The sequence below is a fragment of the Convolutriloba macropyga genome, chromosome 11 (assembly GCF_964194025.1).
Source record: "Convolutriloba macropyga chromosome 11, txConMacr16.3, whole genome shotgun sequence".
Classification (NCBI taxonomy): Eukaryota; Metazoa; Xenacoelomorpha; order Acoela; family Convolutidae; genus Convolutriloba; species Convolutriloba macropyga.
Genome location: NC_134478.1, coordinates 15,385,709 through 15,404,103, shown reverse-complemented (window position 1 = coordinate 15,404,103; position 18,395 = coordinate 15,385,709). Strand labels below are relative to the sequence as shown.

The 18,395-nt window shown below is 35.9% G+C and overlaps 1 protein-coding gene across 1 annotated transcript; it reads right to left on the bottom strand.

Annotated features, from left to right (window-relative positions):
- Positions 1-724: 724 nt before the first annotated feature.
- On the bottom strand, positions 725-17,813 carry LOC142350051 (histone PARylation factor 1-like). Its single transcript, XM_075401965.1, has 3 exons — positions 17,588-17,813; positions 17,046-17,226; positions 725-1,565 (listed from the first exon to the last, which is right to left on the bottom strand). The coding sequence occupies exons 1-3, from the start codon at positions 17,769-17,771 to the stop codon at positions 824-826; spliced, it is 1,107 nt and encodes a 368-aa protein (XP_075258080.1). The 5' UTR covers positions 17,772-17,813; the 3' UTR covers positions 725-823.
- Between the last annotated feature and the right edge of the window lie 582 nt (positions 17,814-18,395).

Below are 18,395 nucleotides of genomic sequence, written 5' to 3'. Positions count from 1 at the left end.
ATCACTCAAAAATGAAGAACGAAAGCGTGAAAAAATCACTTGAGAAGTCAAAGAATGATCTAGAAGAAAAGCGCAAAACTGTCAAGCGAAAAATTTGCATAAAAAAGACACACACGTTTACAATAATTGCTATGAACTGCGTTCAAGAGCAATTAACAACCAAAACCCATAGAAATACAAATTGAACAGAAAATTTTTAAAAATCTCATCAAAACTCTTACTTTTCATGTCGCACAAAATTATTTTAAAAATCGTCAGGGTTAGGTACAAATTTATTGTGACGCAAAAAACGAAGTAAAAAATATTGAAGAATGAGTAAACTCCATCCTTGAACTTTGCATCTTTTCCTTTCATTCATCATTTTGTTACATTATTTCTTATCCCTTTGTAACAACTATTTTCCGAAATTTTAAAATCTTCACACTTCAAACAGTGAACTGAGTCAATTGATAAGTTTAAGGCAATTTGTGATGCAGGGACAAAAAGTCATTTCCCCAAGCATTTCAGTTACTTCGAAAACTGCTATTGCAAAAATTTTGTTTTCCATTGCAGCGTGGACAAAAAATAGCCGTCATATTTTCATTTCTATGAAAGATAACTATACCAAAAATACAACAATGTCACCGAAAAAAAGCTATTTTCGAGGTGCATGCGAACTCAAACTCCCAATGGTCGATTGTTGAAACTTTTCAATCAAGCAAGTTGCAATTGCTACAATCGAAAACAAAGTCTCTGTTCACTAAATTAAACTTGTAATCAAAAATAGAAAAGACAATTTGAACACCTGAAAAGCATCATTCTCAAAGTCAATATCACTGCAAAATTACTTGAGATACAAGATATTGGTTGGATCTTTCTCGCGCTTGGCTAGATGTTTCTCAATTATTTCGGCGTACAAATCTCTTTTCAAAAACTTATACGCAGTAGGCAGTAGCTTCCCCGCCGCTTTGTGAAAACATTCCGCTCCCTGGAGGAAAAAATTCAGCCCCAATTCCAAGCCCATACCAAAATCTGATTCATCATTCGCAAATTGAACGAAGGTTATTTGTTCATGTAATGGTCCAAATGCAGCAACTCGTTCAGACTGCGATTCGCATTGCGCAACTTTTTGCATCATCTTACGTAATGTTGCGTCATCGTGATGAATAGGGCGATAACCAATGTCATTTTTGACGTAAACGGAAATTCCCAATTTGTGAAAAGTCGTTCCTTGAGATTTCCTTTTGCGATCTCGGAAATTCTTTTCCTTACAGTTTAATTGCACAACGGGATCACAAGTAGCAGCAAACTTTTCCAATTTTGACTTCAAATTTGTTAGTTTATTTCTCTCGTTAGAAACAGAGCTGTCAGTTGAAACCTTAGATAATTTTAAGTTGATTTCTTTGTAGATAAATTCGAGTAAGTTGTCACCAGCGTATCTTAGAACACAGTCTTTGGAAGATTTCGCGGACACAACAAAAGCTGGCATTTTGTTAGGATCATCTCGGAAGTAGCCGTAATGTAGTTGCTCACTGCTGTTTGAAGCTGTTAAGACAGTTTGTACTTCAGGTGGATCAAGGTAGTATCTGAAGCAAAAAAAACTCAATAAAAATTGGGATCTGTTATGTAGCGAAATATACGTGAGTTTTAACAATTTATAAAAAGAAAAGCGCAAAAAACTTAAATCTGCGAAATTAAGTATTTGCCTTATAATTATATGAAATTATATATTGCAAAGCCATAAAATATCAAGTTCATTGCAGAATTAACTGGTTCACTTCGTCCCAAAAAAAACAGAGTGTCCGAACATGATCTTTCAGGGTGATCTCTCACGCGTAAATTTTAGAAATGGAATAGATACGAAAAATGGAATTCAACAGATGAATTGCATTTGACCAGATTTCAAAAAGCATTTTGGTACAATTCCGATTTCAAAAAGTATTTTGGTACAATTCCGATTGAGGACCGTTTCCAATTTCATATGAATCAAGTGGAAAGAGATGGAGTTTAAATTGTAGGAGACAATCTAGAAGAATTCCATAAGTACTTCGGCAGAAAATGCATAAACATTTTTGCCAGTTTTCCGTAAGCAGTGATTTGAGTCCCCCATAAACTATTTAACTTGATCACAAACTATTGAATTCACAATTCGAATAATTACTTGAGACTATAGAGGCGAGATGGACGTGGCAGATTTCACGTTCAACTCAACTCACCGCTGTTTACGGAGCATTGACATTTTTTTAAAGACCATCAGCAAAAGTACGAAGGAAACTTTAAAAACTCAGAGGAAATTAATTTTTATCAACCGGTCTGTTATATGCCTCTACCTTCTATACAAAAACAGTTCTTTTCAAAATTCAGAAGTTCATGTTCAAGAAAGACTACAGACGACACAATAAAATGAATCCACAAAATCACTTTGATCAACAGAAGATACAATGCGTTCGTTTCAGCGCAATCAAAACAACTACTTAAAATTATTTTGAATGCTGAAGTAGTTAAATGTCATTTTACAAACTAGATAACATTGTTCCAACACTTTCTCCAATACTGTAAGAAAATAAAGCCAAGCATAATTTGAGCTATATACTGGGTAAACTTCTTGGCAAAAAAACTAGACACTTTAGGCAAGACTTTAGAAAAAATTCTTACAAGTCCAATGACTACTGAAAAAATAAACCAAAAACTAATATGCTACTTTGGAGCAGCAAAATTTGGGTCTGAATAGGCTAGAAAAAGTTCTCGGAAACCGCTGGCAGTTCGAGCTCGGGTTCAGCTCAAACTTTAATTGCATTAACCTCCCGCGAACTATGTTCCCACTAACACAAGTTATTAGTAGCTCGCTCAGAGCACAAAAACAAATCTGTGCACTCAAAAAATTTCAGTTAACATAAGTCGTGGAACTAATAATCTTGTCTAACTTTCAGCCTGAGCTCTCAAGGCTCTTCGGAGTGGTGGATCACGGTTTTCTTCTCTTTAAAACAACCAACTGTTCAAGACTTTATTCTCTCTCTCTCTTATAAATTAATAGCTTTCAGTAAGTTACTTTTGTTATGTGTATTCATTTAATATTTATCCGGATTCAACAGAAGCATATATGGGCATTGAGTACAATAGTTTTACAGCATAGTAAATTTAACATCAAATATACTTGTATAATTTAAATGTACCGGTTAAGAAATGTAACTTAATACAACCAAATGTTTATTAACTCTATGACCATCAAAACAATCCTTTTTAGGACTACTTGATATCCAAGGATATCACACTAGCTCCCTCTTTTTTTGCTTTCAGCATATTATTTTTTCAAAAAAAAATTAAGAATATACGGCTACAGATATGTCTTTACACCAATTTACCACAGCTTAATTGAGTCCAAATTTTTTGCAATATTAATGAATGATTTACAGAAAGTTTCAAATATAGAAGGATAGACATTTTATAAATGAAAAATTTACACATTGACTTCTTCGAAGTCGTTTATGGAGTCACCTTTTGTATATACCGAGCATAGACTTTTTCTCCGCTCCGTAAGCTCTTCCTCCCTTTCATTGTCAGGGGCTCTAAGGCTGTTTTCCGATTTGGACTTTTTCATGACAACATGTGCACGCTTTTCCCACTTATCTCACTCTCCTGCTATTTTTCGAAAGTGAGTTCTGTCCACTACGACCATTGGTTTGACTGGAACCTTTTGTTTACCTACCTTCATAAAGTTCGGGACTAAACGGCGTACAGAGCTAAATCTGTTATAAAGATACATGCATAGTAAGTGCAAGGCCAATGAAACTAAGAATGATACCACTCCCATAAGGAGCGCGTATTTAAACGGCATGTAGCTCTCAAAGGTGTTACTCAAGACAGGTTTCAAATGTGTCATTTGAATGGCGATTGGCTTGGCTATCTGTGCAAGGTTTTCTGTTTTTCTCATTGACGGTATTTTTACTAATTTTTCTTGCACTTGTCTAATAAGAGTAAGACTGGCCTGATCTTTATTGTTGAAATATGGGAGTTGGTCTATTTCTGGCGCTTCAGTCAATAAATGCTGGAGAGGGTCAGAAAGTTCTACTTGAATTTTAATTGCTGGAATCTTGTGACAGCTTCCTAGGTCAGATCTTAATTTTCAAGTGTGGAGTCGTAATTTGCTTACCACATTCCAATGCGATAATACATATTTGGCAACCAGGGTAAGTTCTGACTTGGAAAGCGTTTGAACTATCCATGGAAGACTCTCGCATGGTAAATGTGTCCGTCGCTGACAAGATTACCCAGATACCATATCCTAGGTTTTCTGCTGCCTCTATCACTGGTGAAACATTTTCGGTTGGACACGTTAGTAAGGCGTCCATAGTCGTTCCCAAAAAAAGTGTGGCTAGACATGAGGAGTGTCCCAACTCCGTTGGAATTGTCTCATGACAAATTCTGTAGTTGGAAGATCCTAAACATTTTCCTAGTTGATCTTTGCTTAGCACTGCTGTTTCCACAGAGTCCTATGATACGGCTAAGTATGGAGCTTCTATTTTCCATCTAATTGCACGTCCAGTGTCTTTTTGTGACATTGGTACAATTTTTGCAGTAAAAACTGTGAAAACTGTTTGACGAGAAGCCAACGGGATCGCAAGGGTTAAAAGTAGCCCTTCCTTAATCGATAGTGCATCCGTCAACAGTTCTGCATTATAGTAAGACAGGAGATCATCCATGGGAATTGCTAGGGTCAGTCGGTCACGAGCGTTCATCTGTTCGCGTGCAACATAGTCTAGAATGTTCATTAGGTAATCTCGAGGTACTAAGGACATCGGTAATCTTTTCTGTAACAGTGTTGGTATTGAATTGAGTAGATTCATGCAAAATCCAGTAAGTGCAGCTCTATAGCTTCTGACATCTGAGTATATCATATTGAGTAACGATGCCTAAGTGTCAAAATTAAAGTTTATCTGCTGATTTGAAAAAAGTAATTGGTCACAATCTTGAAGCAATCTAACATTTTTCTCGAAAAAATCGAACTGCTTTTGAATTATTTCCCAGTTTGTGTTCTGGTTCTCAATAAGTTCATTTTGAATCTTGTGCTGAGTGGCCAGTTCATTCGAAATGAGAAAGAATTTGTCGTCTGTCTCTGATTTTACAAGTGAGACGTAGGTCGCTATCTGTTCTGTATAGTCGGCCAGTTTTTGAATGTTTTCTGCGTTTTTCTTCGATTTATCGTGACAACCTCCAAATACTCCAATAATTCCGCAGCTACCAGATGATCCGAAGGCAATTCTTCCTCCAAAAAGTCCGATTGCCGCCAATCCTGCCAGAACTGGCGCTGCTCGTTTTGCGATTAGGAACTGTGTCTTGTATTGACTCCAAGAAATGCTGTGTTTCCTTATGCAGGTAGCTAACCTCTGTTCTAGCAATTGCCAATTCATTCTCAATTTTTCGCAGAATCCAATCCACGTTGAATTCAGTCGTATTATGTTGAAAGTTTGTGGAAAAATTTAGAGGACAGAAAAGAGATGGTTTATGCCACATGTTTTTAAGTTTTCTTAGCAGTTTTTCAAGATCTGCCTTCACTGTAAAATGGTACTGCGGGAACGGAACGAGAAATATAACAGGAACACATTTTTCCACTAGGAGAATCTTCGAATTTTCGTGGAATATTACTCCTTTTGACAAACTTTCTGCGTTTTCTCGATTTTCCTCAATTTGCGTGAATGCCATGTTTTTATCGATTTCAAACAGTATTGCAGCAATTATGCTGCATCCCACCAACCGGGTTAAGCGCATTTTCCTAAAAACATTTATATTCGTACTGCTTAGGTGGACCATGAGACAAATGATAGAAAACTATTCGGATGATTGTGATGAGAGCAACAGAGATTACTGATGATCCTGTGATCTTGATTTGTTTTTGGTGCTTTGTTTTGCAATGTTTATCACTGAGTGTTTTGTCATAATAAATTTTAATCACTTCTAGCGTTTTCCTTTTTCCATATCTTTTCTACTTAAATTTATTTTGTTCACTTCAGTAGACTTCGTTCCGATCTGAAGAAATTGGTAGCTAAAAGTGGATTGAGTTTTTCAGTTAAAAAAGTTTCAACATTTCCTTTGGGGTATTCGGCGTACTCTGTTGCTTAAATGGAACCCATTAATGGGATCAATCAGGCTTGACAATTTTTTCCACTCGGGATCAAGCTCCAATATGTCCTGTTGCTGCGCTTCCAGCTGATGTGCAATCAGAACAGTCTTATGACTTTTCCTGGATCGTGCTCATTTTGCTATTGCCTCTGTTGATAATTCTTTCTGCAGCGCTAAGAAGTATGCGATCATTGATCCGGAGACTGGGAAAATAGGATGACAAATTTAGATTCTGACTGCGTATGTTTCTTGCATTTAAATTTAGCCACGAAGTTGTTAAGTAGTTACAAGCAGTATACAGCATGTTTGTTGTTAAGTACGTATGATGGGTTTAATCTTACATGAGGTCATTATTAAGCACTTGTACTGAGTCTGTTGCGTTAACGTAACGTGTGTTGTTTTATCGTTACATGCGGGGAAATTTGAAATTTCTGAGCAATTGTGTTCGTGTGTTTAGTTAATTTGGCTTGGCTATTTGCTTCTTTTCGCTACTACTCTAGATTGGCGTATTTGAGATCCAACGGATAAACTTGAGGCCGTTTCTGAGACTGTAAGAAGTGAAATTCCTACTGTAAGGGAAGGCTTGGGGCATGAAATTGTACGAAATCAGCCCTTTATTATTCGCGAGCCTTTAATTCGTTACACGGACAAAAATTTAGATGTAAGTATAGAAGTTCAATTTTTTTAAAGATTTTTAGTATGGGCTAGGCAATTTATCATCGTTTTTGTTTGTCGTTTTAGCAGTCTTTGTATAGTGCATCAAAATTTTCGACAGTTCTAAAGAAGTTAACATGCAATCAAGAGAAAATTGGTTATTTTAAAACTCCTATCTATAATGATTGTTTACCTTTGAAAACGGAGAGTTTTATTAATTTTTCACTTCCTGATGGTTACACAAAAGCACCCTGGTCATTTGGGTTTAATGTTTTAAGCTGCGGCAAGCAGTATACAAGTTTTCATTGCGACTGGGAAGATCCTGCAGACGCTTTTATAACCCTTCACGGCACCTCAAAAAAGTTATGGATTTTTCTTTCTCCTGGAAAGTTAGCCAGTGACTTCGAGAGGCTAAGTGGAACTCTTGAGAGCCTTTTAATGTTATTACCAAAGCTCAAAACTAGCTGCGCGCAGGGGTTGCAGCTTCCTGGTGACACTATTTATTTACCGTTTGGATGTTACCATTGTGTTTTGACTCCTGCGCAAGACAACCAATGGACTTCGTTACTCTCAGTCTCTACATTTATTAGCCCCCAACAGCAAGAAAAAGCGAGGAAGGCTATAACTCAGGGTAGGTTTCAACAACGGAGGCAAACTCGCCGTGTAGAAGGGCCTGTAGCTTCTCTGTTTGTAAGTTGCAAAATTTAAGCTATTTTTCACATCTAGTATTAACAGGTTGGAGTGAAAATTTGCTTTGATGGTGGGCTTTAACTGCATGCTAACTGAGTTTCTAGTTAACAATCAGATTAGAGCGTAGTTGTGATGTGGTTTTTGCGTTGATTTAACCAGTAACTTGTGAGATAACTTGCAATTTGCCTATTTTTCACCCAAGTTTCGGGGTCAAAATTTGGACATCCGATTAAAGTTCAAAATTCAAAAAATTAACAACATTTGACCTTACACTGGTGTGGCTTTAATTTTGTGCTAACCAAGTTCGATACTGGGCCAAAAAAAACAAGCTAAAATGTGTTTTTTTATATTGGTTGTAAAGATATCGAAATTCGGCAAAAATGGCGATTTTTGAGGTCTGAAAATTTTTGACCACGAAAGATGTATAACTCTGCAAATAAAGCGAATTTTAAGGAGATTTTTTGCATGTAGTGAGGTATTGATGTGAACTTAATTTGAGTGTAGTCAGAAATGGTGATTTGTTTTTCAGTTTTCTAGGGCTACCTTTGCATTGAAAATCGCACTTTTTAGGATCCGATTTTTGGCAATTTTTGGTGGTCAGTTCTCCTAACTTATAATAGATAGGGAATTGTTGTTCCTAATTCCTTTTAGTATGGTTCAAGACGGGACTCTAGTGTGATTATAAGTTGGGAAAATAGCCAATGGAAAAATCCTAAATTTCTAATTTTTCCATTTTTTTCTCTTTTTGACAAAAAGCTAATAACTCGTAAGTTATTGTTCAAATTTCAGCAAACGTGGCAGGCAGTCACAGGAACAATGGTAGGGTTTGGTGTTCCTACAGGGATGCCTTCACATAGAACTTTGCGTATTTTTGGGCAAAAACGGGCAGTTTTTGCGTTTTTTCTACATTTTGGGTGGTTTTTTCGTTTTTCTTGAGTTTTTGACACAAACTTTTGCATTTTTTTGTTACCCTGCTTCCCCACGGCATATTGTAAGGAGATTTAAGCGCTTTTTTGAGGTCATCTATCTATCAGTTGTAATTTATTTGCTTTTCAAAGTTTGGTCAAAAATTTCAGTTTTGTGATTTTTTGATATTTTAATTGATTTGCCCAAATGGTACAAACTGGCTGTAATTATTGACACATAATAAGATGAAGCCATGGGGGCCATGTTTTTCTAATGTTTGATCGAAATTGTTGTTAAGTTTGCGAGATATTCAAGTTCAAATAATTGCTGTTGCAAAAACTATCACAACCTTTAGCGCTGTTTGTCCAAAGATATTCTGAAAAAATTGCTTCACTGCTTGCCAGGGCACTACGTCGAGATCAATGCCTAGTCTTGGTACAAAAATATGGGTCAAACGATTTTCTACGGCATGGTTTCTTAGTAAAATGAGCGATTGGTAAACTTTTGCTATCAACTCATTTTTCGAAACTTTTTGTTTTATGGTGAGATTATATACAAATCGGTCCGAGTAACTATCGTAATGAACACGTATTGAGCCGGGTGCAAGGTTATTGTTAGTTGGTACGTCATTATTTACCAAGTTAGGACAAAATTTTGCAAGATTTTGCCAAGTTTCGAAAAAAATGAATCAGAAAATGTACTTTGTACAATATTGCCGTTTATTTCTTTCATTTCCGCTCTCATGCAAATTATATTGCATAGCTCAAAACAAGGGTAGTCCCCTTTTGTCAGAGATTGCGTAGAACTACTGAGTTTGCTTTTTTGGACTTGTTTTTTTTTGAAGTATCTTGCTTTGAACTTGATTCTATCAAAGTTGACGGGTTGTTTGTTTTCTCGTTTTCCATTTCTTTTCTACGTTTTTCTATAGTTTTTGCTAGATCACCTATAGAGCTATAGTCTCGCATACCAAATTCGCTCAGTGCTTCATCTACCGTTTGAGTTTTACGAGATCTATCTCCTCTGTTTGATTTCGAAGTTGAAGGCTCTTTGAATGTTACTCTTTTTTCCTTTGAAATTTTTGGTTCTGTGTAGATTGGTATTGGCATTTTGGGTATGTGCGACGACCTACGAAGATTGCTAGCCACTGGTGATGGGGTTGGCGTAGTGCTGACCGGTGAATCAGGTCCTCTGCTCCAGTTAGCATCTCTAATGGGAATTTTGATTTTGTTGATCTTGGACTTTCAATTTTCAATACATTGTTATGGCCTTGTATTGTTATTAATGGCTCCTCAGACTCATCAATACTACGATTGGCAACTGATAGATCCTCAAATGGTTCAGCAGGGGCTGCATCGTCAACAAATAGGACTAGTTCTTCGTCAGATTGTACTTCCGGCGGTTCAAAAATATTTGGGGGACTTGGTGCCCTTGGTGGTGTTCCAGGGCCGTTTGGTAGTGCTGGTTCTGGATGACCTATAGGATAACTCCAATATACTTGCGCTGAAGGGGTGTTAAGACCGTTTTCGTTACTGCTTGTTGTTCCATCTTCATAGTACTCTTCTTCGAACAATTTCCCAACTTTTTCGTCAAAAAGTTGAGGTTCTTGTCTAAATTTGCTCAAACTGGGGTCTGCAACAAATTTGGTTGTTAATGTATCAATATTGTCTATTCTGGTCTGTGGTACTATTGGTCGTATTCTGATCCTATGAACACATTGCGCAAATGGCGTTTCAACTTTTCGGATCAGATAGTTAGAGTTTGTAAGAACTTTTTCAACTCTGTATAGCGGGAGCCAAATTTGGACTGCTTTGTGACTAAGATCAGATTGATTTACTAAGCGCGGATTAAACAAAAGACAATAGGAAAATAATTCTAAGGGTTTAGCTTCCGCTTTGTCATCGTAATAACTTCTTGTGATACATTGTGACAAGTTTCTCTTTGACTCGAGAAAAATGTTGTGTCATTGCATCTTGTAAGGTAACAAGAAAGTCTGAACTTGGCATGGCTGCTTGAATGGCTTTGATGTTAAATCTAACATCCAGTGTTTTATGAGGTTCTCGGCCATGAAAGACTAAGGTTGTTGAGCACCCTATAGCTGAGGAGTAAGATGTGTTATGTATAAACACTGCTATGTCTAACCATTTATGCCAGTCACTGCCTGTTTGATTTGAATCCAATCTAAGGATTCTTTTCATAGAAAGGTGAGATCGCTCAACCACTCCCACTGATTGTGCATGTTTAAGGGTTGCATGTCTTAGTTTGATCTCGAGAAGACTCGCTAATTCATGCATAAAGTCAGAAGTGAAAACTGAGCCTAAATCTGCTATTATCATGTACGGTATGTAACTATGTCTTAAAAAATGGAAACTAAGGACTTTGCTACTGTTGGTGCATCTGCGTTTGAAAGTGGAATGGCAAAAATGTACTTAGAAAATACATCGACTGCTGTTAGTGCAAATCTGCATTGATTACTGTCAAACGGACCTATAATATCAATTTGCATTACATCACTTGGGTAATGTTGCTCTGAAGGTAACGTTTGCTTTACCTGGAATGTGTGCTAAGGCAATATTGTACGCTAGTACTCTGTCCAAGTATCCCCAAAGCGAAGGATGAAGTGTTCATGCCTTGAAGAACTGGGTTAGGCTTTTATTATCTGAGAAAACTAAAACTTGCTTTTCTGCTACCCAAATATAGTGAGAAAATTCTTCCAATGCGAAATATAATGCAAGAAATTCTTTACAGAAGATTGACAATTTAAGCTGTGCTTTGTTAAATAGTTTCGAGCCGAAATAAACTGGAGCATATGTTTTCTGTTCTTTGTGTTTGTCATCTTTCAGATAATCTTCAGTTAGAAGTACGTATCCAGCTCCATGGTAGCTTGCGTCATATAATATAACATACTGGAGCCCTGGTTTTGGAAATCTGAGTACAACAGTTGTTGCTTTCCTCAAGGCATTACGTATCTGTTCTAGAGCTTCTTGATGACGATCACTTGTTGCAAAAAATGCTGAATTTTGGAGAAGTTCGTAAAAAGGTATCAAGACTTCATTTAGCTTAGGTATATGATTGCGAAAGAACTGGACAAATCCAATCAATCTCTTTACCTGCTTTACGGTCTGTGGCATTTTCATTTTTGACAGAAATTTATCTATTTTCTTACTTTCTGGTTGAATTCCAGCTGGCGTAAGTATGTTTCCCAAAAATTTAATTTTGGTTGTTCCAAATATACATTTTTTGGGTGAGAGTTCTAACCCCGATTTTCTGACACAATCAATTATTTGCTCAAGATTTCTCAGAAGTTCGGTAACAATTTCAGCTCCACTTCCTATGTCATCCATATATTGGGTACACACATTTGCTGTTAGGCAAGGATCCAGGTAATGTCTAATAAAAGCGCTGAATCCAGTTACTGATTTGCTTAATCCTTGTGCGAGACACTTATATGCGTAAGTTCGAGATGCGAAGTTAAATGATAGTAGTTGTACAGAAACATCATCAGCCATCTGTACACAGTGGTAAGCTTGAGAGCAATCAAGCTTGCAGAATAGCTTCTTTCCAGCAAAATGATTAACTGCATCTTGCATATCTGAAATTGGAAACTTTAAATTTAGGTAGTCGTTTCGTAGTAAATGGTTTATTCGACGGAGATCAATGAGAATGCGGAGTTTACCCGATTCTTTACGTTGTGCAAAAATAGGACCTCCGTACTTTGAGTTTGACAAAGTTGTTATTAGTCCAAAGTAGTGCATCAAAGCTAATTCAGTCAGAAGTTCGTCTCTAAGATGAATTGGAGTGTGAAGGCTTTGTAAATACACAGGTAACTCATGTGATGGTGTCAATTTTATTTGCAGTTCGGAGTTGTAGCCAACATCAAATCTGTGTTTAGCAAATACGTCAAAATTTTCTACTAGGAGTTGTTCAACTTGTTTACGCTCTGTGTCTGATAAGATTGAGTCTTGCCAAGAAAAATGTTGTAAAAACTCATTCCTATCTCTCTGATTTTCTATTGGGTTAATTTTTTCTCTTTCTCTGTACTCACTTATTTCATCATATACCTGTTTTTGCCAATTTGATAGACAGGTTATGTCTGGACAGTTTTCCGGAGTTGGAAACCAAAATTTCTCGTATTCTGGTGCTGGTTTCTCAATTTGTTGCGCTTTTGGTATTTCTATTAATTTGTTAACTTCTGCTAAGTAGTTTGATTCATCTCTCAGTTTTGCTAATTGTATAGTATCTGCACTAACATGCTGAAGTTTTTGTAACTCCTGGAAGTTTAAAACTTTAAATTGTTCTATTGGTGTGTTTATTTTTATTGTAATTGGGTGAGTGTTGAAATTTATAACTGGGAGAAAAACTGTGTTTGTCTCAGTTGTTGTTACTATTGCTGAGCTAACTCTTTATCTGTTTCAAACTGTTTTTGAGGCTTAACGACTCTACTACAATGTTTGATTTCAGGCTGTGAGTCCTCAAATTTGCATTCTAAGACTCTCTGTGACTGTGCTTCAATAGTTATTTTTCTTGCAGCAGTTAAATTGAACTTGCAAGGTTTCAATATTCTACGTCTGCCTGATACAGGTTTGAGTTCATTCAAATGAACAGACGTCTTCAAACTTGAGTATTTTGTCTCAAATTTGGATATTACATTTTATGAAAAATGAATTTCCAATAATTATGTTATTCATTTTAGGTAGCACTAAAAAGTCTTCTGCGAACTTGTAGTCTCCGATGTGGAAATCGACTGACACTTGTTTATCAATGTTCATTTCTTGGCCTGATGCTGTTTTAACTTGACTGAATTTTGGTTCACAATAAGAGCTTTTATTTATTACGCTGTTTTTCTGTAGCTCCAATAAAACTGACTCCGACAATGCACTTGTTGTTGCTCCTGTATCAAGTAGTGCTCGACGTTTAAAATTTTTCAAGAAATTAATTTGAACATAGAATTCTTCTCCTTCTAACGTTATAACAGCATTTATAGATGATGACTCTACATGATGATTATGATGAATTTTTTGAGTTTTTTTTATATTCTTTTGTTTTTTATTGGACTCATTTGGCTGTGGCTTAGTTAGTTTTTTTGCATCGGAAACGGTAACGTTTCAGATTTGTACTGATTAGCATTTTGGTTACTTGAAGTTTGACAGTCCTTTGCTAAATGGTTGGGATATCCACATTTGAAGCATATTTTTGGTGCCGATTGCACATGTGGGTAGTGGAAACTCTGATCTGTTGTCTGGAAACTTTGGGAAACCTGGGGGTTTTGCTCGGAAAATTGGCTCTGACTTGTTTGTTGATTATATTGATTTGGTGCTGGAAATTGGTTCTGGTAAAACTACTGGGGAGATGTTTGGAATGCAAATTGCCATTGTAGGTTTCTATTTCTTGGAAGTTTTTGTCTATTTGTATTTTATTGATAATTTTGGTAGCCCCACTGATTGTTATTTGGTCTAAACGAACGCTGACCTGAGTTATTCCAATTTCGCGGTTTAAAAAATTTTCCGCCACCTTGTATGTTCTGAGTAATGTTTTTCTGCGAGCTTCCTTCTTGTCGGGTTTGACTATCAACAAAATTACGTGTCAGTTCCGAAATTTTTGTCTATTGAATCTTGTGCTTGGCCCATTTTTGTGAGCGCATTTACTAAATTCTCAGTAACTCCTTGTTGAATTTCGCGAACTGATCCTGGTGACCATTCATCTGTGGGACAAAGGTCCTTCAAAACTAAATTTTTTCGGGCTGCGTTACATGCTTCTTGTGGGGTAGCATTTTCAGGAAGTTCAAACAGTTTAAAGCGTAGCCAGTTTGGCATTGCTCTGATAAATGCTCTTTTAATTTGACTTTCTCTGTTTCTGCCTGCGCTTGCTAACCTTTCCGCATTTACAGCGGTTTCGCTGTCAAACCTAGGACTATCTGCGTCAATTGCAGCTGGCGCTACAACTGGCAAAATATGATCTGGGTAAGCTTGATGTGCGCATGTTTGAATCCGTACTAGAAGGTCCTCTGGCGTTGTTTTTCCCGGTATAAACTTAAAGTTCTCTAACTTTATTGCATGAACTTCTCTAAAATTTGGGTCACAATACTGATTTCTTAGTGCTGTGAGTGCATTTTCTGAGTTGTTTTGAGTAGCTTCAGCTAGTTTTAGAAAAAATCTAAGGGCTCCGTCTTTTAAGTGAAGTCGCTAGAAGTTTGCTTGTTGATCATTAGGGACTGCTGTTACTGCTATGATACTGCGTAATAAAGCTTCAAACTCGCGCCAATTTTCACGTTCGAGGCCCGAGAATGGGCTGAGAGAGATATGTGGTTAAGCCATGCGTTTTGTTAAATTATATTTTCTTTAACTTTTATCCTAATAAATAAGGAGGAGAGAGTCGGTATTTTACTTGTATGCGCCTATCAAAAACCCTTTTAAATGTTTCAAAAGATGACTAGTTAAGCACTGACAGCACGGAGTGATTAGCTATGGATAGATTGACAGTGAAAGCACTTGATGACATATATAAACTACACTGAGATAATTGGTTTTACTACATTGTAAACTTACTAGCTTTTGAAGTCCGTTTCTGGCTGTTCTCTGTAGTTCTCAGCCCTTTGCAGTTCTTAGCCAACTGTTTTCTTCCTTTCTTCCCAAATCCGGTTGTTTTATTGTGTGGCCTCTTCTCATTTTGTGCCTGTTTATGGTTGTCGTCTGTTGATGATCCGTGTTTATAGTAAGAGCCGTTTTCAATAAAAATCGTTCTTAATAATTCTCAATAACGAATTTCCACAGCAACAAATAATACAAATTGCAAGTTATCCAACAAGTGTTTTTTCAATCTTTTCAACAATTAGCTTTTGAAAATATTAATTTGCATGACTTGCATGGCTTGTTAATAATTTGAATGAATTTTTAGCTCTCTGATGAAAGCGATGATGACAATTTGACTTTGGCCGAAATAATGAGAAATAAAAGATCAGAAGTTTAAAGTTTCAATGGAAGGTAAGATCAACCGTTTTACTTCTGTCACCAACTAATAATCTTGTCTAACTTTCAGCCTGAGCTCTTAAAGCTCTTCGGAGTGGTGGATCACGGTTTTCTTCTCTTTAAAACAACCAACTGTTCTCATGACTTTATTCTCTCTCTCTCTCTTATAAATTAATAGCTTTCAGTAAGTTACTTTTGTTATGTGCATTCATTAAATATTTATCCGGATTCAACAGAAGCATATATGGGCATTGAGTACAATAGTTTTACAGCATAGTAAATTTAACAACAAATATAATTTTATAATTTAAATGTACCGGTTAAGAAATGTAACTTGAAACAACCAAATGTTTATTAACTCTATGATCATCAAAACAATCCTTTTCAGGACTACTTGATATCCAAGGATATCACAGTGAACAAACCTCATCACTTGCGCTTTTATTTTTTCTTTCATTTACTTCACGTAAAAACAATTTTATAATCGCCATATATCCTACAACTGCAAAAAAAGTTACTTGGCTGAGGCGTAATAAAATATTAACAACAGATAAATAAACTAACTTGAAAACATAAGTGGATTAACAAAAAACGAAATTACGAAAAAGTTTAAAGCTTCTGATCGTTAGTATCGCTAAATGCGTTAAGCAACAATCATCAAATAAATTTGAAAAAGATTGAACCTCGATTGACAATAAAATTGAGGCAGCTCAGAGCAAGGAAGTTAGCAAGGTAAAATCATACTAGACATGGGCTGAAATACAAATGAGACAACTCTAAAAACGTTGCACTGCAAAATCAGCCAACTTTTCGGCAAGCAATAGTTAACCAAGAAAATATTTAATCAACAGAATCAAACATTTATCAGGCAATTTAATTGCAACGGTTTTCTTCTCTTTAAAACAACCAACTGTTCTCAAGACTTTATTCTCTCTCTCTCTCTTATAAATTAATAGCTTTCAGTGAGTTACTTTTGTTATGTGCATTCAATAAACATTTATCCGGATTCAACAGAAGCATATATGGGCATTGAGTACAATAGTTTTACAGCATAGTAAATTTAACAACAAATATAATTTTATAATTTAAATGTACCGGTTAAGAAATGTAACTTAAAACAACCAAATGTTTATTAACTCTATGATCATCAAAACAATCCTTTTCAGGACTACTTGATATCCAAGGATATCACAGTGAACAAACCTCATCACTTGCGCTTTTATTTTTTCTTTCATTTACTTCACGTAAAAACAATTTTATAATCGCCATATATCCTACAACTGCAAAAAAGTTACTTGGCTGAGGCGTAATAAAATATTAACAACAGATAAACAAACTAACTTGAAAACCTAACTGGATTAACAAAAAACGAAATTACGAAAAAGTTTAAAGCTTCTGATCGTTAGTATCGCTAAATGCGTTAAGCATCAATCATCAAATAAATTTGAAAAAGATTGAACCTCGATTGACAATAAAATTGAGGCAGCTCAGAGCAAGGAAGTTAGCAAGGTAAAATCATACTAGACATGGGCTGAAATACAAATGAGGACAACTCTAAAAACGTTGCACTGCAAAATCAGCCAACTTTTCGGCAAGCAATAGTTAACCAAGAAAATATTTAATCAACAGAATCAAACATTTATCAGGCAATTTAATTGCAAAAACTAGGAGTCTAAAATCTTAAGAATGTGCAAATTTTTAGACGGAAAAACAATGTGCTATATTTTATCTACTAACCTGCAATGTAGAAAAGGTTCCGAAATCTCTTTGCCACTCAAGATGTCGTATGGTCCGCATAGTGAAACTCCCAACGGGTCTAGCAGAGCTTTCTTAGGACACGAAGGACAGATCTGCACACAAAATCTCCAAAGTAGAGAAAAATCATGCGGAAACTCCATTCTGTATACGCTGCTGACCCCTAAAATCGTTGCATCCAATTTTAAATTGACATTCGTCATCAATCCAAATCAAATCCGAGCAAAATTTTCATAACAGTCCTCTAAATCGAGTTATTGAGTATTGTAATGATATTGAAGTCACAAAGTTTTGTGACTGAAAAGTATTGAGTGAGTAATCGACTCACTCAAAATCCAATGTTGATATTTATCAATAAAAAATTAGCTCATCTGTTTTATGCAGATTAATCTATATCATGTCCAACCTTAATTAACTACACTTATCCTTAATTGAGAGACCACATCGCATTAAACAGGAGCTCATTTGAATGAATAAACCTTAAAATACGTCTTAAGCCAAATCAAGGAAGACTTTATACTCACTTGTTAGTAAATCTGTTATATTGCTAGCACTGGAAACGTCTGAAGAATTTTTGAAGCCAAAGCTATTCTGGATGCTTTTCTGGAACTTCCCCTTGGTAGCACTTGGAGCTTCATCTTGTGCATCATCAGTCTTCCGTTTCTTACCTGGTTTGTCCTCATTAGGCGGTGTCATATTTTCCATCATTTTAATTAATCGCCTCTGAAAATAGGATTCCGTCTGCTTTCTGCTTTTTCATTTGAAGATGTAATGAGAAAAAAGATCAACAATTTTTCTATGAAAACTAAGTTTAATGAAACCTCCAGTTTGTGTTTATTGGAAACCAATATTAAGAAAAACAAAAAGCATAGCATATGTTTTCCAGAGCAAAGAATATAATTGTACTTTTTTATTGTGACCCTTTAGATTTTTAAGAGTTTGAAAACTGCTTCTTTTAACACTTATGATTTCTGAGCAGATCAAACTTTTGTTATATTTGCACTTTTGCGCACTTTTGTTAAATTACCTTCAAACTTGTTAAAATTATCTTTAATTTGTTAAATAATCGTTTCTCTGAACTAGGTAATTACTTTGGTACAGAAAGCCATTATTGTACCGCCATACAAAAAAGGGGCTCGCCTTTCCCTGAAAAATACAACGCTATGTCAATAACTATTTCACTTCCCAAAGCTTTTGCAAGATTACATCGAGATCAAATAGAAATTTGCTCATAAAATGAAATTTTATTGGAAAACAATATCCTCTCAAAAACTGAGTCTGGTTTTCGATCGAAAAATTCACAATGGAGGCTGTAATAGTTAGCACTGAAAA